General features: G+C 35.6%; 1 protein-coding gene across 1 annotated transcript in view; it reads right to left on the minus strand.

Annotated features, from left to right (window-relative positions):
* PAN3 (poly(A) specific ribonuclease subunit PAN3) overlaps positions 1-24,418 on the minus strand; it is a 76,604-nt gene that overhangs the window by 34,009 nt on the left and 18,177 nt on the right. Inside the window, 4 exon segments of the mRNA XM_042838979.1 lie at positions 7,638-7,799; positions 16,831-16,893; positions 19,100-19,170; positions 20,866-20,932. Coding sequence (XP_042694913.1) covers positions 7,638-7,799; positions 16,831-16,893; positions 19,100-19,170; positions 20,866-20,932 — 363 coding nt within the window.

Raw genomic sequence — 24,418 nt, forward strand, 5'->3', positions numbered from 1 at the left:
TTTGGGGGGGGGGGTTTGTTTGTTTGTTTGTTTGTTTGTTTGTTTGTTGGGGGGAAGGGGTTGGGCAGGGAGAGGAGGCAAGAGGACTTCAGGGGAAAAAAATCCAAACTACGGCTCGAAAGGCAAAAAGCTTAGTATTGAACAGCAAGTTACACTAGACTTTAGTGGAAGAAAGTAGAAGACAAGAAATAAAATATTACATGAAAATTACTTTGTAATTAAGTATTAAACGTTAAAGTTCAGTTTACAAGATCACTTTAAGCATTCCTCTCAAAACTGCCATAACAAAACAAGGTAAAGTAGAAGACAGTAATCATTTTAGGTAGACAAAAGATGTTGCTAAAATAATCCATAGTGGTTTTCTAAAGCAAATGGTACTGGATCATCATGGTTTTAAGCAGATTTAAAATAACTAAAAAAACTCAAAGGTTAAATTCTATTTTCACCAACTTAAGTCAGAACTTAAGTTAGTGCCAAATTAGAAAAGAGGGATCATGAAACACTAACTGCAAGGAAATTAGTGCAAGGAAAAAGTGCAGGAAAATACTTGAAAATACTTTTTTGTGGGTTTTTTTAACATCTTCATTTCAAAAGGACAGTCAAATGTAATACCAATGTATTTCAAATAACTGGAAAAGTAAGAGAATTCTAAAAGCTGTAAAACTGAAGAGAATGCCCAGGTAAGAATGTTTCACCTTGGGCCGCACAACCTTTGGCCCACCACATTATGTTATACAACAGTCATTCTAAATGCGCGTTTGTCTGAATACTAAAGAATAGCCATAACCAATAATGCAGACTAGTGAATTAAAACACTTAGGACTTACACAGACAAAAAGCTCATAGAAGCCTTTAAAAAAAAAAAAAAAAAAAAAAAAAAAGACTTAAGAAAAGCTTGCAAAGGTACAGACAAATGAAGCCACAGAAAAAGAAGGCACATTGATTTGTACAGCCTAGAACTGTAACCAAGCAACTAATATGTTTAAAATCAAAAGCTAATATTCTGGACTTATTCCTGTACTTAAAGTTCAGATAATTAAGAGAATTACATTCCTCAGGAAAAAAAAAAATCTGCTGTGCAACAATTCAGCCAATTCTACACTGAAACTGGAGAAAAATGACAGAAGTGGCAGAGAGTTGAGCATAATTTGTCCACATAATGATATACTGAAAACTCAAACAAAGCAACTGCAACAGCAAAGGACAGAATTTGCAGTATCTTATCAAAAACATGATAATTCAAACAGTTATATGAAAGATTTTTGCTGTTAAACTAGAAAACAGAGGCAGAACATGGTAAACAATTCAGAAAACGCAAGTGGAGAAAGGAGACGACCCTCTGAAGACACTCTCAGCCTTTAATAGAGCAACTGAGAGCGTTTCCCAGATCCCAAGCATACCAACTCTGGCTAAACTCTCACTACTTTCACTAAATCAATTCAATTGATGCCTACAGAACAGAACTTCTTAATTCTAAATGCATTCAGTAAGTGTTCATACACATTTGCAGTTTTGTTCTGTAGAACAGTCACCTACATATTCTTCATCATTTTACAGTGGAAGGACCTGAGAACCATACTTTAAGTGGCAGGTCGTAGAAAGATTTGGCTTAGAAGGGACCTTAAAACCACCCAGCCCCAACCCCCTGCTGTGGGCTGGCTGCCACCCACCAGCTCAGGCTGCCTAGGGTCCCATTCAACCCAGCCTTGAACACTTCCATGAATGGGACATCCACAGCTTCTCTGGACAGCCTGTGCCAGTGCCTCATCACTCTCTGAGGGAAAAATTTTCTCCTAACAACTAGGAGAGGTTCTCCTAACCTAATCTTCCATCTTTTAGTTTAAAGCCATTCCCCCTTGTCCTGTCATTATCAGGCCATGTAAAAAGTCTATCTTTTTCACAAGCTCCCTTTAAGTACTGAAAGGTTGTAATGAGATCTCCCCAGAGCCTCCTCCAAGCTGAACAAGCCCAGTTCCTTAAGCCTTTGTTCATAAGAGAGGTGTTCATCTTCATAGCCCTCCTCAGGGCACACTCCAACAACTCCGCATCCTTCCCATGCTAGGGAACCCAGGCCTAGACACATTACTGCAGGCTGGACTCACAAGGGCAGAGTTGATAGGAACAGCTGCCTTGTTCACCCTGTTGGAATGTCTTTGTGTATTCATATTGAAAAATGAAATTTAGGCATCTACCAGTGCAGGCTGCGTTATGCTGTAGAATTTCAGCAGCTGTGGTTCAGAAATCTGATGGAAATTCAGTTTGCATTGCATTATTTAGTGTCAGGTCAGCATCAGAAACACTGCCAGATAAGATTGACTTATTTCTACAAAACTACTTACATAAACATTCTCATTGAAAATAGCTTTGATCTGTACAGCTAGACTCTTCAGTACAAAAGCCTATTTGCTTTCCTGCTAAGTTACAAACATGAAGTTGTAACCCAAAACTTTTTCCATTATTCAATAAATTGTTTAAATATTTACTGTAAAAAATGTAAAAATTTCCCACATACAAACTGTTTTCTAAGTACAGAAAAAAACTCTCGAGTTTCAGAACCACCATCCAAAACAAAATAATCCAAGCAGTACAATAAAATTTTAATAATTTGCGATCAAAAGTATAACGCTTTATCAAAATTTGAAGCTTATGTTCTAGGCCATGTTTTGATGCATGTCATATTTATTTGTGTTGCAGCTCTTAAAGAACACTTCTAAAAGCGTACAAGTTTTCACGTGAACCAAAACACATTTTGCTGTGCCTTGCTTCCAACAGAATAAAACATATGCCAAATACATCTATAGCATTTAGTGGATGGAATATAACCAAGTTAACTGTTCAGTCTTTTCAATACTTCTCAAACACAGCAGACAACATTTTGTACCAATGAACACACAAACATGCAAAAGCCAGGAAGTAGCATTCTTAATGGCCAACAAAGTGACATTCCTGGTCCTGAAGGATATCGCACTCTGACAGTAAATTTAAATTCTAGTGTTAGTTTTACATTTCAATCACCAGTAGATTTGAAAACATCAGTCTAAAGGATGAACAGGCTTTAAATTATACTGAACATTTTTACAGTTTTCCTGATAGAATCTTACTACCGAGCTTCAAGAGGAGAGCGAGTAAAAATCCTTACGCTTTCATAAGAACAAAAATAACCTATACCTAATTAATTTTCATCATTCAGCATTATGCTTAAATTCCCGACGCGCTCAGTTTTATGACAGATTTCACTTAGTTACCTTAAGTTGAAGAAATAATAACAAATTTCTTCAAGCTAGACTAGGCTTAAAATTGTAAGTCTGAGAAAACCAGGACTTGAGAAAAACAAAATTGGTACTGAAGACTTAAATATTGTGAGTAATTCAATGAAAGAATATGAACAGAGGACTCAGAGGACATGCAATGAATTAAGCTGATGTAAAAATCAAGAGAAAAACAAAAACAAGCAGCAGCCAGCACTGTGCATTATGCAAAAAGTGGAAGACTGCACCTTCCAGCTTCAGGTGCACATGTCCTACAGAGAGGCACACACAAAAATGATTCATTTTCATTTCAATCATTTTGTTTCATTCACATCTGAAGCACTTAAAAAAAAAAATTTATTAGTGGGGGGATGGAAACAACGATCTTCCGTGGGTACTAAAGGAAAATAATTCAAGAATCCTTAAAGGAGGCTGAAGATGAAAGCAAAGCATACACTGAAAGAAAAGGGTCGAGAACAAAGATTCTCACCAATGCTGACAGAACAGCACAGCAGCACTGTAACTTCAGTGTATGTTTTGGAGTTTTACAGATCAACAGATTTCTGTAGTCTACGAAGATAACAATTTCTGTTTCACTGACTATCAATTCCAATACATATAATTTTTCTCTGCACTCCTCTATGATGAGCTCCTAAGGCTCCAGTCCATTCATTCATAAACTAATCCTCAAAGTGCCATGAAGGAAAGAGAGCCTGTAGAACAGGAGGAATCTGAGACCAAGACATTTTAAAGGCTGTGCAGGGAGCCCACAGAAGTAGTGGACTACCCTTTTCTCTCATTTCCAGTTCAGTTCCCACCAGTTGAGCTACAGCCCATTTCTGTGGCTGTAACATGACTCAGTTATTTCTAGTTGCACTATAAAAGCCAGCTACCTAAAGCAAAATGTAGGCAAATTTCATTTCAGAAGAATGTGCTAATGTACTTACCATGCTAGAAACTGGAAACAAGCCTTTCTGTCCTCTTTTTATGTTGTCCTTCACCTCCCAATTCATGTTGATCTGTTCTGACATCCAGAATTGCATAATCCTGTAATGGTTACAGAAAACCACCACTGAACTGTGCCCAAGCTATGAGCAGGGCAGTTCTCTGCCAGCTTACTATGTGGCATAGATCTCAGAATGTTTTCTTAATTCTAAAACATGCAAAAGTGGTTTGTTTTTTTTTTAATTTTTTTTTTTTAATGGGTGCATGTGCAATAGCAGTAGCTTCAGTCTACACAGAGAGCATTGCAGCAATCCTCTCTCCAGAAGGATTCCTTGATGCCCATGACATCAGAAAAGGACACATTCTGGAATGTCAGAGCAGCCCATCAGATGTTGGAGGTTACTAAGGACTTGAACACCAATCTCCTTCCCTCTCACTATTGAATTTGTGCAATATGCTTCCTTGTTTCAGATACTGCAACACACCACCACATTATCCACACAGTTAAATCTAAAAAATTCATTTCACCAACATTACTACCTAGATTCCAATTCTGCTCTTCAAAAGTTAGAGACAGTTTCACTAAAGCCCAACTAATTTTGATGAGTTTAGCATAGACAAAACGTGTTTGTTACACACAATGTGTTATTTCTTTAGTAAAATACTATAGAATATTTTTAAAGAGTATTTTTAAAACTATAAACTTCTAGAAGTCCATGCTTGTGATGCAAAATACTTTTAAAATTATTTACAAAATTGTATTCAACTCAAGCAGCAAAAAAAAAAATAAAAAAAAAATAAAAAATAAAAAATCATGGTGCTTAACAAATGATTTGTATAACAAAAGTTGAATCCACTCCTGCTATTTTATACCTACTTTGATAATACAATATCCATCTCGTGGCATTGCTTTAGTATCCTAACACAGGGCAAAATATACCACTAAGGAATGGTTTTGCCTTTTGTCTTATTTATTTATTTTTAAATGCAGAACCAGGAACACCATTCATTCTGAACTCCACTTTTAAATACTGTGTTATGCTTATGTGATTGAAGTTAAAAAAAAAAAAAAAAAAAAAAAAAAAAAAAAAAATGTAAACAGATCTGGATTAAAAATTCAAACTGTTTTATAGTACACCTTGAGAACTACCTTGTTTGGTAAACTACTCATTTTCAGACAAGCACCTCCACACCTTTAAAAACACCACTTAACATTGCACCATGAAATAGTGCCTTCCCACATCTTAAATCACTTATTTAGAAGAGCAGACGTTCAATTTTGAGATGTAAATTTGCTTTCTCATCTTTAATGAAGAAAAAAAACGCCCTCAAATAGTTGCATTCACTACATTTTAACTTTTCTACTTATGATTGCTTAGCACTCACCATCAGTCTAGATTTAGTTGGTATAATCTATATTCACACCTGCAAAATCCTCTGAACAGCTTGTTTTTTCAAAATACTGGAGAGACCAATGCAAGACGTGGATTCTGCATGACTGTTTTTCTACTTCAGGACAATCTGAAATCTCAGTATGAAACTATTGTAGTTTACTTTCTGGGGTTGTTTTCTTTTTTTTGCGGTGCCTATTTTTTCCTAAGGTAGTTTCACAAAGCAAACTTTTCCAATAACCACAGCCTTTTTTTTTTTTTTTTTTCCTATTTTACTGGTAACATTTCACATTTTTAACATTATTGAGCTTTGATTTTGTAGTGACTCAGAAAACGTTCATGTGAATACAAAGACAATGATCAGAACAGTAATGTCAAAGTAAAATTTAGTTATTCATCCACATAAAGCTTTACATATGCTTATAATCTCATCTATAGCCTGTGTTCCACACCTTTTTCCATTCACTCTTGCCAAACGCCATTATTACTATGCAATCTCTTCCCTACTTCCTTGAGCTGAAGCATCCCTTTCTTTTTATTTCCAATGGATGTGCACAAACATACTATATAAAGTGCCAAATCTCCACAGTAAACTACGTAATTGCTCCGTAAATCTATAACATAAGATTTTGTATTACAGTTATTTATGTAACTTTCAACACCTACTTGGAGTTTGAAAACCAATTTTCTTTCTGTTTTCTCAGGACAAATCACACATACAGAATCAAAAACTGGCTTAAATTGGAGGGATCTTGAAGATCATCTACATCCAACCCCTTGCTATAGGCAGAATTGCCACCCACTAGCTCAGGCTGCCCAGGGCCCCATCCAATCTGGCCTTGAATACCTTTACGGATGGAGCATCTACAATCTCTCAAGTCAACCTGTTTCAGCATCTCTCCTAATTAAGATTGGCAGCTCTTTAGATAAACACAGGTAAATCAATCTGTCAGTCTTCTTTCACTTAAGAAAATAAGTGCTTCACTGGCTTCAACCATTCCTCTGCAGCCTTACTAGGCTCTTCTACCAATGCTTCATCATTTTCTGCCAGTGGCTCTGCTGCTTCTCTGGCAGCAAAAGGGACAAGACTTATGGCCAAGTGATCGTACAAAGTAGTGTCAGCTTGCATGCAACAAACTGCTAATCATTCCCAATCTCAGTAGTAAAAAAAAGTATCCAACCATTAAGTAATGCAAAACTGGTACTGGCATTACAGTGCTCCAGTGTGAGCGTCACATCAACCATAATATGACAAAGATTTAGCAAACTGAAAGAAGTTTCAGAGGCCATACACTCTAGTTATCAGCAAGTCTGTTGCTGATTTACCTATTTCAATCACTCAGAAACACAAAAAATAGAAAACAAACTTAAACAAAGACTTGAGTAATCATCTGAAAAAATCAAAAGCACCACTTCAGTGCAAAATAGTAGTAGCAGGAGCGTTATAGTTACAACAACTATAATAACTTTCATCTAAACCCTGTCTCAAGGGACACTGAGCAGATCCTTCCCAGAAAAGAATTATTCTTCATTATCACCTCAAGGATAACCTGCTGCTTCCAAATAAGATATGCTCAAGTCCAGCTCTTGAGGAGACTCAAGAATGCAATCTAGAGTTTTCAACACAAAAGTTGAGAAACTATTTCAACCACAGACATTTACACTTTCTGATCACGATAGTTACATTCTGCACTAAAGGATTTTTGTTTCATCCTGTCAATCATTTTAACAAAAGTCACTAATTTTCACAGTGAAACTTCCTGAAACAGGAAGTAAGTGGTTGCATTTGTCTGTTTTTAAAATACATTTAGTTGTTATTTTTGCTTCTTCTCCATGGATTATAACAATCAAGCAGAGAACACAAAACAGGGGCAGGTGAAGAGAATAAAATAGAATCTGAGTCACTCTCCCTAAAGGGGTCACTATGCCTGTTTGGAAAACATTTCATTCTATTCCAACCGTAATTTAGAGTAACTGTTTCTAACATTTTCTAGAATTTAAAATAAAGCATCCAAAATACAGAAAAAGTGACTGGTAAAAAAAAAAAAATTACCTGTAAATTGTTTTCTGTGACTCTGTTCCACCAAACCATATTGATGGGTACTCCTGTTTTACACCTGTCAGTCAGACAGCCAATAGGGTTCTTTGATTTTCTTGCTTTTGATCCCACCGGAACTATCCTCTCATCCAGCATCCCCAGTCGATACTTCCTGGGCTATGAAAAAGAAGGAGAGAAACCAGGCCACTCCTAACAACCCTCATCTAAAGCTACACTACTTTAGGTGTTACACAGTGATATCACTTCTGGATTGGTGGAATAGGAAACACTTTGCAAGTAAAATTTGTAATTTTTTCTGAGACTGTTTCCTTTCAATCCTTCCTATTTGGTTGTAATAAATATTTTAAAAAATGAGAATAAGCCACACAACTTCAGGGATTAAATATTCATATGCAAGTCTTTCCACCAAGCGTCAGCCACTGAAATATGAGTGTAATCTATATACATATATATATATACCTATATATATATATACACACATACATATACACACAGAAATTCAGTAAAGTAAGTTGTTTAAAAAAAAGAAAATCTGTATTTCCAACAGATACCTTCAACCACATCATAATACAGAACTCTAATTCTTCCTTTGAGATTTTTTTTTTAACAAAAAACAAATTATCACTGACTTCTACATGCTTCTTTTTAAGTTTAAATTTGCCGTGACTTGTCTCCTGAAGATTTCAAGAACAAAAAAAAACCCAACAACAACAAAAAAACACCAACAAAAAGAGGTACAACTACTGACAAGAACTCAATGATAAAAATGTTTATGCTCAAGTTCACATTCAAAGAACTAACTTCAGCTACTACCTCTGCTTGACAAATGAAAATTACCACAACAAATGCACAGGAAACTGACTTAAACTTGAGAAAACAAAACATAACTTATGAATTTGCAGGAGATAGTTAAGCCTTAACAGGAGTTAAACTTGTATCATATTTATAATGATCTCTACACATGAAACTACCTAAAATGCATGAGATGAACATTATATTCAAAACACACTGGGAAAAAAAAAAAATGTGTTAAAGACTTTCAAGCAGGTGAAGTAGATAAGTCCTCCAAGTTTCTCTAGGCTTTCAAACCAATGTGTACCTTCTTCAATAGTAAATACAACCAGAAGAAATATTTCAGAACATATACACAAACAAAATCTTGGTCTAAATATATGTATTAGAGCAAAAATTAGACTGAATTGCAGGGGCTGGTTTGTTTTTCTTCTGCTTTTAGACATAAAAGTGCAACTATCACCATCTAGATACATCTTCTCATTAACGAAAGCTTAACTTACCTTTATTCAGGTACCTACTTCATCTAGCAACTTAGAAATCTTAGGAAGAAGTACCTTGGTAATGCATTTTAAAAACAGTTTTTCAGGAAAGAAGATGACATTTTAATTGGAAAAGATTCCTCACTCACATACAAATTGAACACGGGCTGCTCTGGAAGTAATGCCTCTTACATTATTACACTGGTCCACAACATCAGAGGCTGATGATGCTGGTTTGGCAGTAAAACCTTCCCATTAATATTCCATTACATTTTGTTACCGTGCAACAGATGGCAGCAGAGGAGCAGTCTGACAAAACAGCATAGAACATGGAAGAGCATATGAAGCAAATGTGTGTCACTGAATTCCTCCATGTGGAAAAAATGGCACCCACTGACATTCTCTGATGCTTGTTCAACACTTATGGAGACCAAACAGGAGACGTGAGCACATGAAATGATGAGTGGTGCATTTTAGAAGCGATGATGACACAAAAGACGTGCCCCATTCCAGATGGCCATGCAGATCTTTTTTATTATTTTTTTTATTTTTTTTTTAATTTTTAAAAAAGCACACCATGCTCTTGATTCGTGACTGAGAAAAATATGTATCTAATGATAGTGACTATGCTGAAAGACAGTGTTTTATAGCTAAGAATTTGCAGCTAAGAATTTGCTCTATCAGGTGGTGTTATCATGCTCTTTGTATCTGTCGTAATTTTCATGGAAACAAATAGGATGCATTACTTTCAGAGCAACCTATATATAATACAGGACATGACTAGCATGAAATGGCTGAAAACCCAAAATCAATCTACTGGTTTAATTCTCTGCAGCTTTTTGGGCTGAAAGCTTTGGAAAGAATTAATGCTGTGACAAGTCACTAGTAGCTCATTTGCCCATAAAAGAACAAGAAGCCTAACACTGACCACGAGCTACAAAGGCAATAAAATGAATAAAGATCAAGTTAATCCACTTCCATAACGATTAAGACAATTTAATTTCAGTTACAATAAGAAATTTGGTAAATTGTGATGGGTAGGTACAACCTCCTCTCGTAATTCAAATGTAAACTGATCACAGTAGAGCTAAACATAGGTTGTTTATGGGGAGGATCACTCCACTGTTGAACAACTTACCATCTTAGTAATTAAAAGAAGACTAGTAATGTCTTGAATGGTAGAAGTTCTAACGTCTGAGAAACTAGATATACAAATAATAATGAACTTTAGAGGGAGGTTAGAGTGTAGTATGTTATTTTCTTAGCGTGGCTTTTGGAAATAATAGCATCATGAAGGAAATCTCCTGATGTTTACACCACAGCTTCCCCATTTCTCTCGATGCTCTCTCAAGTGCAAGGCACTGTCTGATCCAGACTTTAGGACTACAATCCAGTGCTCCATCGCATTCCTATTCACAAACGGTTTTTGACTTCTTAGCAATAAAAAGTGATCTATAAATGTTTGGAAAAGGAGAACCAAAACAAAAGAGGAACTGAGCCAATGGGGAAGATTATTTCCTTTTCAATGGAATTCAGATTCCTGGCAACAGAATGAAACTGGCTTTGAAGGAACACGTTAGGAGACCGAGAGAGAAACAACAGTTAATTCTATGCCATAGAGCAATATTAAGCAAATGTGAGCTCTCACACTGCCATTACTGAAAAAAAAAAAAAAAAAAGAAAAAAAAAAAAAGGTGACTGGATGAGATGAAATTGAAGATTGCTTTCATTATCCATTACAAAACATTATCAGAAGATTACAAGGCCAGTATTTCATTGTTAAAACAGAAAGACATTAAATGATGGGACAGTACAGCATTAACATTTGGAAAAAAAACTGTTTGCACTGAAATCATTCTAAATTATAATGATTTTCAGTAAGAACAATTGCATCTGAATCAGAAACTCAATCTGAGCTTACGTAAGAGTAGAAAACAAACTGTCTGCCAAAAGGAGAGATTCTATAGAAATGAAAGAACAAGAGACTGACCAGTTTGGAGAAGAGCATCAAGTTTTCTATATCCCTGCCTCATACACAGTACAATTAATAAAGCAGAAACAGAGTACTGCACCTTAGAAATCCACATGCACCAATCATTTCTGAACTGATACATCTATCTGAAAAACAGAGGCATAACCATCTATACAAACATTCTCAATTCATTGTCATGGAAACAACTCTTTTGGAAAGTTAGAAAAGAAATTGCACTTTTGTCTTTCATAAACTTCTTCTGTAATGTAAAATACAAACAAATCTGTTCAACCATACAAATGAAGAGATATTTCAGCATTTTTTTTTCTTTTAGGAAGGCGGCTATAGCATTTGAATACCTAATCTCTAAGCATATATTTCTCAAACTAGTTTGCAGTTCTCAAGATGGTTACATATTCCAAAAGAGTTGCAAAAGGTCAATAAAACATCCTCTTTGCTTAAAAATAAAAAATAAGGTAACATTTCACGTTGTAGTTTAAGAGGAAAAAACAACAGAATCAAATTATTACAAGGCAATACTCAAAGAGTTCAGTTCCTCCTGGGCACAGAAGCAAGTAGTAGTAGTAATTTCTGGTTGCAAGTGTTTACTTGAGGAAGGGAACGGCTAAGTACATCTAATTGCTAGCAACACCTTGGGTCCCCAGGGTGAGAAGGGTAAGCATTTTTAACCACAGCTAATAATTATAATCCTCGCCCTGTAATACCAAGCTGTTGCCAGCAATTAATGACAGAAAGCTATTGGTTCTCATGATTAGAGGGAAGGGAAAGATCTACTGGGAAAGATAAACCCCCAAAGTCTTAGAAACATTACACTTAGAAACATTACTACTCTAAAACCAATAAGAACCTGTATAGCATTCTTCGCATCAGAGCACTACTACAGATGAGTAACTTAATTAACCCACGCTAGAAAATTTTCCTCAAGTCAGCTTAATTACTCGCCTCCCATTCATTCAAAATGAAGCCTGGAAACGTGTTTAGCAGGTCTATTTTCTTCCTACAATCTGCTGCAACAAAGCTAAGCCTCACCCCTAGTTTCTCCCGTTTCACAAAGAGAAGGCAAGTGATGTGTGGTAGGTAATGTCACACTTCCTCCTTCCAGTTCACGAGTTGGATACACCAATGTTATGAAGCTATCCTACAGAACAAGAAAACTAAAGAAAAGGCTTAGTAAGATTCAAACTATAAAGACTCCTTCTGTCTAACAATTTTTATGTAATATTTAAGTCTGGATAACAGCATATCAAACTAAACAATTTCAAAGTTATGAACTATTGAAGATATGTAGTTAAATTACTCAGGATCACTCATGTTCCAAACAGTGCAGGGTTTTTTTGCTTAAAAAATGTACTTATCTATGATGGACTTTAAACATTAGATTTACAAGACAATTTCTACATTAAAAAATACACAGTTTAGCACACAAACATGTGAGCAGGCCACAGTGTTTTAAAACTCTGAATAATCCAAGCTCTGCTAAGTCTACGTGCATATACTAAAGCTAACACTCATTCTTCTCTATCTCAAGATGAATCAAGTAGCACTACTTTAAATTAACACATTTTAAAAGTTATTGCAGTAGCATTAACCAGGATTCATCTGTTGTACAGAGAGTTGATTTGTGTCTTGTGTACAAACACGCACTATCCAACAGGAAAGTTGAGTGTACTACATCTTTATTTTGCAATAACATAAAGACAATAAGAAACATGAGATTTTCATTTCAAATGTTGACTTACTTTGTAAGAGCTTTTTTGTTTCTTTTTAAGAAAATGTTACTGGAAAGTAGACCATTAAAAAGATTAAACATTCAGCTTTTGTGCTAGACTACTGAATATAAAAATGCTTGTTCAGTTTCTTTCGTAAAACATAATAGCATGAAAGCTAACCATAAACCAACTCCTTTGTAGAGTTTGCAAAGGACTCCAATCTGTGATTCTGTGACTCCTGAACAGCTAGCTCAGGAGCTAGCTTTGTCCTTCCTTCCAGCAGCTCTCATCAGGGGTATTTTCACCCAACAACCATAACATGAGAAGTCCTACAAAGTACTACATCTGAACATTAGGCTACTTTTAGCAACCACACCTAGAAGATGTGCAAGCTGGTAATAAGAGAAGCTGCCTTACCATTACTTCGTAAGCCTTGCAGCTAGTATTGCTACAAGTCTTTCATGTGGTTTAGAATTTTGCTAAGCAAGACACTCTCTCCACTTCCTATTTCATTACAATTTCTCCATTGGCACGCAAGCAGCCTACACTTGTTTTCCTTATCTCAACATCTGAAGGCTGAAACTTTTTTTTTTTTTTTACTATGAAATCCACCAAAAAAAAAAAAAAAAAAAAAAGGAGATTTTTGATCTAAAAGTTAAAACTCAGTGTCTGGTTGGTGACTTTCTCTTGTATGTTTAATAAATTTGGAAGTATTTAACACTGGAAATGTTTGCATTTTCTCCTCCTCACTTTTTTTTTTTTTTTTTTAAATTGTTCATAAAACCTTGATCTTTACAGGGGACAGAACTTCAAACTAGTTGAAAAGTGTCATGAAAAGATAGTAAATAAGCAAAATAAATATTCTTCTGCCCAAAGAAAATCAAAATGTGCAGCGTGGCATGGAAACAACTCTTACTCTACAGCAATATATTTAATCATTGCAATGTGTAAATCCTGTTTCAACCAAATTTAAAGGTAAAAGCTCCAACAGAGTGGGTGCTACACCAAGTATTTTAATGCACAGCAAAGGAAAACTTCTGAGGAGTGCCCACTAAACGCAGTGTATTTCAGGAGTATGTAAGCTGACATGACATGAAAATCATGAGAAGTTCAGCAGGAACTATGGAAAATTGACAAATTTTAGTCATGACTAAAATTTTGCAGACTAATTAGGCTGAGTAAGGTGTGAAACAAAAACAGCTGAAAGCTAGCACACATGACAAAGTTCCCTGCTAAGAAATTAAAACCATCTGATTAACTGAAATGAGCTGGCTTTCCTTTGCTACAGAAAAAACTTGCCAGAGTACCACCATCTCAAAATACAGTTCACAACTAAAAGGACAGGGAAAAGGACTAAAGACTTTGATGCAGCTTTATTTACTAACCGTATGTTTTGTGTATTTTTCTCCTTCACCCTGCTTGTTTAAGTTAAATTTGTAATTTGTGAGGAGCACCTGACAAATTCTAGATGGCTAACAGAAAAAATATGCTTAAAAACAGAGAGTGAGGGTAGCTTTGAAATATTAGATGTCTGTGAGTCCACACAGTATATCTGACCCACTTAGACATAAAACCCAAACCAGCAAAGCTGTTGTTAATGTAGTTCTTTAAGGTTACACTATTAAATCATCTTACTCTGCTCTTTTCCTTCAAGGTGGCTCAGCAATAGGGTGAGGAAACGAAATCATAAGAACTCATCAATATAAGAAGCATTAAGCATTCCTAAAATAAAGTGCCTCAATAACAAGGGTTCTCACATGATAATCACTAATCCATACACAGAACCCAAAGTAAGCGAACAATCCACTCAGTATTACATTTTTGAGTGTGACTTATGTAGTATATACTAAGACAACAACATTATGCAGAACAATTTCAGTAAGCTATAGTTCCAAAGGAAACAGCAAAACAGGTCAGACATCACACCCTTAAAACATCTTCGATAGAGAACTACCTGCAAATATTTATTAGTTTTCTTTACATCACAACCTGCTCTTCTATACTCCTCCAACGCTAAGTTCAGCCTAGGTGCACTATGAGGTGCGCAGCCAAAATTCTGCAGTTCACAACACAGTGACATAAGGCAACATTTGGCAATGACCTCTCAGCTACTCAGAATATGCTTCATGTCTTTGAAGTGGTATTCAAGAGACCATGAAACATGGAACAATCTTCATTAAAAGTAAATAAAGCAAAACCAAACACAGCATGCTTATCTCTTCAATGAGCACCACTGAATAATATACAAATGTAGTAAAAAGAAGTATCGAGATAGAGTTGGAGATGGGGTGCTGGAGAAAAAAATACAGCTTCCCAAATGGTAACAAAACTAGATGGAGGGAAGAACATTCCAAGATACAGTTTAGATCTTATCAATTTGTATTCTAGGGGACCTGGAGTTATTTAATTTTTTTTCCTCTGAAGAGAAAAACTCTCCTAACACTCCTTAAGAAGAGTTTGCATTTATGTAGACCAGCCGTACAGGAAGTCTTTTTTGCTTCAAAACTTTGCTCTCTGAGTATTTGTTACTTCTGATCAAAGTATACAAATAAAGAAGCCCACTGCACAGCCCCCACCTGCCATGGATCCCTAGAAGGAACACCAAATAGCAGTCTGTCCTGAAACAACTTCAGTCCAAATCATCTCTCCTTCACTTTCCATTCTAATCTAGTTTGGAGTCTGTTAGTCTTGGCTTGTAGTCAGCTAAAACTAGTGGAAGGAGTTCTAAAAAAATTCTGCAAAACACATACAATTAACATTACAATTGCACTGAAGTGCAATTCACTGCAGCAAACCAGCTCTCTCCTTGCAGCTTGGGAACTAACAGCAATCCCCACATTAAGGGCTCTCCTCCTCTAGGTGCTCAGAATCATTACACAAAATGGAAATAAACCAGCGTCAGCAACTTTTCTGAAGAGTTCAGTTTCCATGAGGATTGAAGGTATGTAAGAAAATAAAATGTACGTAAACAATTTTTTTTATTATCCTATAAGGCCGACCAGTGACCAGCAGTACAACTCTTTAGTCCAGATTGGTAGTAACAGTCTCAGAACAAATTTAAGCAAAAAAATTTCATTGCATATTTTTGCTCTTTTCGTGTATCAGATGGTCATTCCCTTAGCACCAGATTCTCATCAGGTATGTTGCGTGTATTTCTATTTTTACCAGAACCAAAATGAATGCAAACAAGTGAGTTTTCCAACTCATCCCAAGATTATTTTCAGGTTTATAGGAGAACATTTTTCTAGATAAAAATCAAAATTCAATTTTGGAAAAAAAAACAAACAAACAAGAACTTCACATTCAAAATGCTATTATTTTTTTTTCCCAAACACAACACGTATTTGAATAAAAAACAAAATAAGAAGTGTGACATTGTTATTCTCGGGAAAGAGGGTTAGTCTGTCACTAACTCTAGCTGTTGTTCCATGCTTCACAAATCCTATTTGTGCATTGTAAGTTAATACTTACCTGAAAATCTCTTATAGGAAATTCACTTTAAGGTTGCTTGTCTTACTGCATGTAGAGTTATAACAACCGGACAGTAAATCCAGCAGGGTTTACAGTTGACAGAACCTCCATCAAGGCTCCATCTATAGAAATACTTAGCTCCTTTGATTTCATTTTAAGTATCCTATAAAATGTCTTTAAATAGTAATCTTATCTTTCCTGGAATCTAAAATTGAAATGCAATTTAATAATTTCTAGACAGAGAAAACAATGTATACGAACATTCTCGAAGTTAAAGAACTATTTTAACTTTTTAAACAACAACAACAAAAAAAGATTATGTTTCTAAAAGCTGTAACCAACTATTTTAAGCGTAAGAATAATCATAAGCAATTACAATAGCTCAACCTCACTGACTAGTTTCAAAAAACCTCACTAAGTAAAAAGCAAGAATATTCAAAATAATAATCAAGTCATTTCTTTAATACTTTATTATCAAATGTAAATTCACATGGCTTGCCCACTATTAGAGGGTTGCCAGTAATAAATCAGTAATAAAAAAGTACTAAATTTAACTTCATTAAAAGATGTCTACATAAATAGTTTCTATAAAAAATGTGTAATATGGTTTTACACAACACAGACATTTAGGTTTTACATAATTGCAAACAATTCTTTATATATTTATAAAAATAATTTATATATTTAAAATATCACAATTCTAATTTGTAAAGCAAAACAATTACTCTTTATTCACTTACCAGGACTGTATTATATCTGTCCTCCAAGTCAGTGATAAACGAAGGAAATGCTGGTTTTGCCAGCTAGTTCAGAACAAACAAAACCTTAGCCCTGGGCTCTTAGCAAGAAAATGGAAAGTTTTCTTTGTTTTGTTTTTTTAAGCAGTAGATGTTATAAACACCTACACTCCAGCCAGTCACCAAGGCTCCCTTTAGAGTCAATGAACAGAAACACACACTCCTAGGTGGCCATCTAGCTTGTGTTACAGCAGGTAGCAAATACTGGCCTGTTAAGGCATATTGCTCAAGCTCTAAGTAAAATGAAGTTACTGAGGTGGAAGGGCAAATCACATAAGTTTTCAAATATCCAGCACTCAGGCATTTGATTCCAGGAAATTACTTAACACATTTGAACATGATGCTCAGTACGTACTAAATATAATGAGAAACAACGTCCAAGATCGTTTGCAAAGTATCTTTTGGTGGTCCAAGTCAGACAGCCACAACAGAATTTAGATTAATTTCTTGGGGCTCTACAAATCAAATATTAACCACTTAAATCAGCCACTGACATAGGTCTTATGTAGCATGCTTTTCTCAGTAAGAGTCAAACGCTCCTTCAGGCTGCTCATCTCTCTCTGCTGACTATAGAGGGAGCCTGGATGCCTAGATTTTAAGACAGTTCAGGTCATATTAGACAAAAACCTCCCCTCTGCCAGCATTACTTATCAACATTTGCACAGATATACATTACAAAGAATTACAAAGATAGAAATCATAACAGTAAATGATTAATATTCAAAGCAAAGCAAAGTCTCTTTCAATTAATGCCAGTTATGTCTGAAATATTAACTGGGAAAAAAACATGTCAGTCCATTTTCATAATCTGTTGTAGCAAGTGGTTTAATTGCTGATTCTTTCTTGGGGAAAAGAGAATGTCAGAAAAGATTCTTCATTAGTATTTGAGCTTTATGTTATTCGAGCTTTTTCTTTGCTTTCATTTTGTACTAATTAATTTCAAAATTCTTCAGCGTTAGAAGCAGTGGTCCTTTTAGCATACTTTCGTATGACAGTTCATTTTCGTTTGTATATATGCTTTACATACATACAGACAAATACACACCCACACATACACAGTGCTTCAGACGAAGTTTAACGAGGAAATATATGATTTTCATTCTTACTCTCCTCAGTAAGTAGGTAGACACACGTCAAGTTATTTAAATAAAACTTCCAGTGTCTCTAGCTGGCATTAAAGAAAGGGACAGTTCAGCAATTCCACGTAGTTTTGATGCATATTAGGAAATTATCATTCTACAACTGTATTTTGCTTCAAGAAAAAAAAAAAAAAAAAAAAGAGTTTGATGGGCCAACTGTGGCCATTATCTTTAAGCTTCACCTGAAGGAATAATAAAAAGCTTATTTGCCAACACGTAAATTAATTAATAACCTAAATAAAGGTTATATGAAAAGCATAAGCATAAAGCATGCTGATGTAGTGCACATTCAAGAAAAAAGGAATTCTTGGCTACAGGAAAGTTCAGGGTCACATGGCAAATAAGAAGCAAAAGATGAAAGTCATCAGTGAAAGTAAAACCTGATAATCAGTTAGGAAAAGAAACACTTTCTTTTTTAATGAGACAATTTGGAAAAAAAAAAAAAATAAGTTCTAGTGTTTAAAAAAAAAATATATATATATAATCTTATGTCTCTTACTCCAGTCACTGTGTCTGTAAGCACAAAACTGGTAAACAGCACAGCCGGAGCTGGCACAGATGTTTGAAAATACTGTCTAGTGTTCAAAAAGATTTTTCCATACAAATTGGAAAGTACCAACTCAGGGGAATTCCCAATATTATCATCATAAAATGACTTGCAAACTGAATGCATTTCAAGCTAAGAATTACTTTAACATCGTGGACAAATAAATGGTGGGAATTATTCTTGTATTCAGAACTCGTTACCATGAAGGCACAAGATAAATCACCTGCAAGCCTTAGAATAATAAAAATTATTTGCTTTCAAATTTAAAGGACTATGCCTTAAGTTTCACACTTAAAGCATTCTTATAAAATTCATAAATGCTTGGAATATTTTTCAATAACAGCAGCAGTCTGATCTTGCACAGTAAAAGTTAAAAAAGATCTCATATCAGCAGTGAAATATTAAAATTAATCTAATAGTATTAGAAGATTCATTCTTATTTCACCTACTAGTTCAATTTATTCCCAGTCTTATTCCCTCTCAACTCATACACAAACATTCTGCTTAAGATTTAGTTACTGCCTACCTTTCTCCTTTGAGACACACTGAGGGCAGCAAAGTCATTAAACAAGGATGAATTTGGTGAAGTTAGTGGATCTGTAAGAAAGAATGCAAGACAACATGTTATACACTCCCAATGTTAAAAAGAAAGCTTACAATTTTTAATATGTTTGAATGGAAGAAATACTTTAGACAAAATTATGTTTAGCAACCACGCACGAAAATGGCAGTATCTGTTAGATTTCATGCAACAGCACAAATGAAATGGTGCTTATTAACAGAATTTATTACAGTCAATTGCTTGACACTACTTAATGTCCATCCAACATTTCAAAGCCTTTATCTCTAGCTACCTGAGATCAACTTTGGCATACCAAATAATATGGATGTTCTTTGTCACGTACAAATTTCAACCACAACTAAAGACAGCAAGAGTCCACATTCTACTGGCAGCTTTTTTAATGCTTTTTCTTTGCCCCTATGCAAAATTGAAGCACCAAATACACACACACCACAATAATCACAGATGCAACTCGAACACAAAAGTCCAAACTAAATGTATCTATCAAATTAAGACATTAATGTCACCTGCTAAAACAGTAACGTTTTAATGAAACACTCTTCAGTATTAATACATACTCCTTTAAAGGTTAATTCTACAGATGAAGGAGAACAAAGGACTACAGACATAACAGAATTTAGCGTTCCTTTCAGAACTCAGTCTGGTTTCTCTCCTTCACGTGCATCAACATCACTATCTGCCCCCGTCACACAGGCAGTAGAACTCCACTGCCTTGAATAGCTAATTGTTTAGCGGCACAAAGCACAAGACCTACTGGAAATGAAACATGAAACAGGAGGAAGGAAAACAAAAACAAATTTTGACTTTCAAATTAATTTTCTTAGGCATAGATACTACCATGCTTTAAAAAAAAAAAAAAAAAAAAAAAAAAAAAAAAAGCTGTAAGCATAATATAAACAGCATTGGACACACAAATGGAATTCTACAACATCAACATTATACAGCAATTTTCAGCACAGAAAATTTTAACAGTACTCTCTTATTGAAAGAAGTTGGTTTGACAGGAACAGCTGAAATCATCTGCAGTACCTGTTATAATTTGGAAAGGAATTCTTAAAAGCATATTATGGAAGTTCAATACACTTTTCATAGTAGTTTAGTGAACTCGTAGGCCTGCACTGTAGAGATGCACTATTTGGTTATTCCCAATAACAAGAAAAACATTAGAGGTAAATTACTGCTTACAGGACAAAATTGGGGATCTGTTAAGATTTGTCACTTACAAGTTTCACAAAAAAATGTACTCCTTTAAAACTCCTTAAAAACCTGTATATTTATTCTACAGAATAATTGCCATGAAAAGTACAATAAAAAGGAATATTACCGTGGGCTAACATAAACACTTATTTAAGCTATCAGTGCTTTATAGGGGTTATCTAAACTAGCTTCTAATTTGATGAGAGAAAACCCAATAGATAATGTTTGCTGTGGTTTTTTGTTTGTTTGTTTGTTTGTTTTTGAAATTTTCTTGTTTTGTTACTTAGGTTTTCCCCACTGCAGAAAAAGAAGGCTGAAAATGTGTGAGTTCTGTAGCACTTGAACTTCAGACTACAGGAAATACTTACATACTATACCACAGGACAAAAAGTTCTCCTGCACCTTAAGTCGGATCAGAGGAGAAAATCTACCTTATGGCTCACTTTTACTAAAGCAAAATCACTTAAGCTCCTAAACATACTTTTGTATGTTGTTACTTTAAAGATACTTACCATGGCCTGCATATTGCTTGGCACTGTCATTGAGAAGGCTAGGAGAGCTGCTGCTATTTGTCATCCTCTGAAAAAGTAAAAAATAAAATTGTACATAAAATAAAGCTACAGAAATTAAATGGGAGTGCTGAGAGTGGTATTTAGAAAATTTTAGAAAGAGTCATCTGTTGTTGAGAAAAGTGTTGAGTAAAATACAGTATTTCACATGAGAACAACGCAAACCAAAAATGACTATGTACTAAACCAAAACACTATTCTCTAGCTAGGGAGGCTTTACAAAACCTACAGTTATCCAACACTGTTGTGCAGGAAGAAAAGTCAGTTATTCCGTTATAATTTCCTTTAAACGTTCATTCACTATGAACGTGTGAATCAACTCCTTCCCTTATTATACACCATCATCACCTTATGATACTTTTCTAACCAAAATACTCAAATTAGTATCACATTAGATGGGGAGGAGGCTGTTGCTTTTGGTTTGTGGTCTTCTGTTTTTTTAAAACAAAAGAACAGGAACTTTCAGCAAGATCACATGATTCTTGTAAGCCAGCAGGATGCACGAAACCTGTTCCATATTCCACATAGGCCCTACGTGCTTCTCCTGCACTGCTCTGGAGGTACCACCTAGCAGCTGCCTGGACTAAGTGAAACAGTGCTGCTCTAAGAGCTCCAACTGCTTTGACACAGAAGTTAAGCAGCATCCACTTACTCCTGCTTATTGTCTTCTCTGCCTAGTCTCCCAGCTGGAAGAAAAAAATGCACAAAGAAAAGCAGAGCAATGTCAAGAAGTGCCCTTCCATCTCCAAGTGATAGCACCTGTATTTGTTAACATACTCCCTGCAATACTTTTAGCCTACACCAGCTAGGAGTCTCCCAGCCAAATTTCAGGCCAGTATTCAGCAGTGAGAAATTTTGAGATCCCGTCAAGTAGACAGTCTGCACACAACAGCTGCTTTCGTGGGTGAGTATACACCAGCACAAACAGATCATTCCATGCCAGCTGGCCTCTGGTACCAAGGAAAGTTTCCAGGCATGTCTCATTCAGTAGTCTAGACACAGACTAAGACTCAAAACTGGTCACTGGATTTGTTCTTCATGCTCCCATTTTTCCACTGTCAATCCAAATGCTGGTGGCAGATGGCAAAAAGCCTACTGCATATAACATCAATGCCATTTCACCCAATTCTTGACCAGATAGAAGAAAACAGAAAACCAGCATGCACTACTAGAAAAGCAATTTTAAGAAAGTTTTTACAAAACTTAGGTATCCTAAACAAGGATCCTATTGTTATCCTCTCAATAGCAAATTCAATCAATATACTACTGTCAACTGACATGCCAGCCTCTTCTATCGCCCTCTCTTCTACATTAGGAACTACTACTACTTTTCTGAAAGAGTGATCAAGCAGTGGAATGGGCTGCCCAGGAAGGTGGTGGAATCACCGACCCTGGAGGTGTTCAAGAAACGTTTAGATGTTGTGTTGAAGGATATACTTTAGTGAGAACTATTGATGATAGGAGGATGGGTGGACTGGATGATCTCATAGGTCTTCTCCAACCTTGGTGATTCTATGATTTGTGCTCCAATCTACAGTAAGCCCAATACCACCACTGGTTTTCCCAACAACTCTTCATTCAATATGAGTACACAGCATGATATGAAGCAGATGAGAAATTTGAAATGGGAAACAGTATTTGCTTTATGTGCTTTCCTTGTTCTGATGCCACCCATCTCACACCTGTTCAGACTGTATTCACTCTACTCCAAAATTATACTTGTGAAGTATCCCTACAGTGTATTTGCTCTTAGCATTTGATACATCCACACTGGTCCTTTTAAGGAGTGATTTAGGAATCTAATGGAAACCTTTCAGATGTGCAAATTGTCGAGGTGTTGATTAAAATAGTGTTAATGTCTATTTCTGACACTCAGATTTTTACAACTATTTTAAAGCAAATTGTAATGGTCTGTCATAATGGTGATACATAAGATATTGACGTATAGGCTGGTACCAAAAATTGTTGAGATGTAGCTTAAATTGGGAACTAAGCTCTTCTCTGTGATCAGTATTTTTCATCTTCAAGTAGAGGAATTAAACATTCAATCACCAGGCTTGCAACGTGAATGCGACTGCAGTGATGAAAATCAGCACTGATATGATCAATAAAAACATAGCATGCACACTGGAGACACTGCAACAAACACTTTGTTCAGTATCCTAATAGTGCTGGGCAAAGAACTTACTGAACCTATGGATGTCAAAAGGCTTGTTCAAGGTGTAAACCTTTCATATGAAACCATGGTTCCAAAAAACAGCTTTCTGATCTTGGACAACTCTTGCTCTAATAATTACTTGTGAGCTCCATCTTGAATGAGGTAAAAAAACTCCACGTCAACAGCCGCTTCCTTTAATTTTTCATCTTTCTCACCATTTATTACACATGCACAAGCTTCTTAGCATTATTCATGGAAGTCCTACACATAGTCATGTAAAGGACTTTAAAGATGTTTTAATATCAAAGATTTCCACCACACCCAAAAGCATTTAGTCTTAATTAAGCTTGTTTCTGTACCTCATTTTTACCAAGTCCACATGAGAATACCTTAAACAACAAATAAATTAAAAACTACACCAAGCATTATTTGTTATTTACGCTTTCTGGACAACATGATTTTTATTTCCAAATAACACTCCTTCATCTCTTAGTAGCATTCAACTGTTTTTCATACAAATTCAATTTCAAGAATAATCCAAGCACAAGAAATGCAAGCCGAAAAGAAAGGTCCAGAAAGGTAAGAGCAATGACCACAGGCAAACTATTCATTCCTATATAGCCTGCCAGGCAAAGCAAGCACACACATATCAGCTTCTAACCTGTATAAATACATCATGACTTTTACCACATCGAAGTTAATATGGAAAGAACTTTGGCATAACTGCGCACCGCTCCAATGTTACTCAGGTCCATAAAAATTCCTCCTCTTTGCCTGCCTGGTGCTATGATTTATTGAGGTTCCTTAAGCCGTAGTTAAAATTCAACTAGGCTGACTGGCATACATTCTGCCCCTCTCCCTTTAAAAGAACTAAAAAGTTGTTTCTGTTCACATCTCAAAAGAGAGCTGCTACAGAACAAAACTGTCACATTCAGCCCCATCCAAGGATTTCACTTGAAGCTTCAGCTTGCACTGTTGGGGCTTCTATCAGTGACAAAATACAGTTCCTTATTTCGTGGGGAAAAAAAAAAGAAAAAGTTTCAGACTGCGTCAATGCCTGAATATTCAAGCAATACAGGAGAAGGAATATGCTCATAAGTTTCCCCCCTCCACACCCCCTAGAAAAGACTGTGTGAAAACGTACTGTTTCAAAAATGACACTGACGTCAAAGTGAATCATTACCTCATCTAAACATAAGATAGTCTGATGGTTATTAAAGTTTTCTGTTCAGAACTGCTGCATGATAACATGCCTTTAAAAGAAACAAGTATTATTTTGACAGACTAAGATGACAACAGCATCACTGTATAAATTCTACATTAAATTGCTATTTTGAT

The sequence above is a fragment of the Centrocercus urophasianus genome, unplaced genomic scaffold, assembly GCF_019232065.1.
Source record: "Centrocercus urophasianus isolate 14NV4802_14NV808 unplaced genomic scaffold, USGS_Curo_1.0 seq_9, whole genome shotgun sequence".
Lineage (NCBI taxonomy): Eukaryota > Metazoa > Chordata > Aves > Galliformes > Phasianidae > Centrocercus > Centrocercus urophasianus.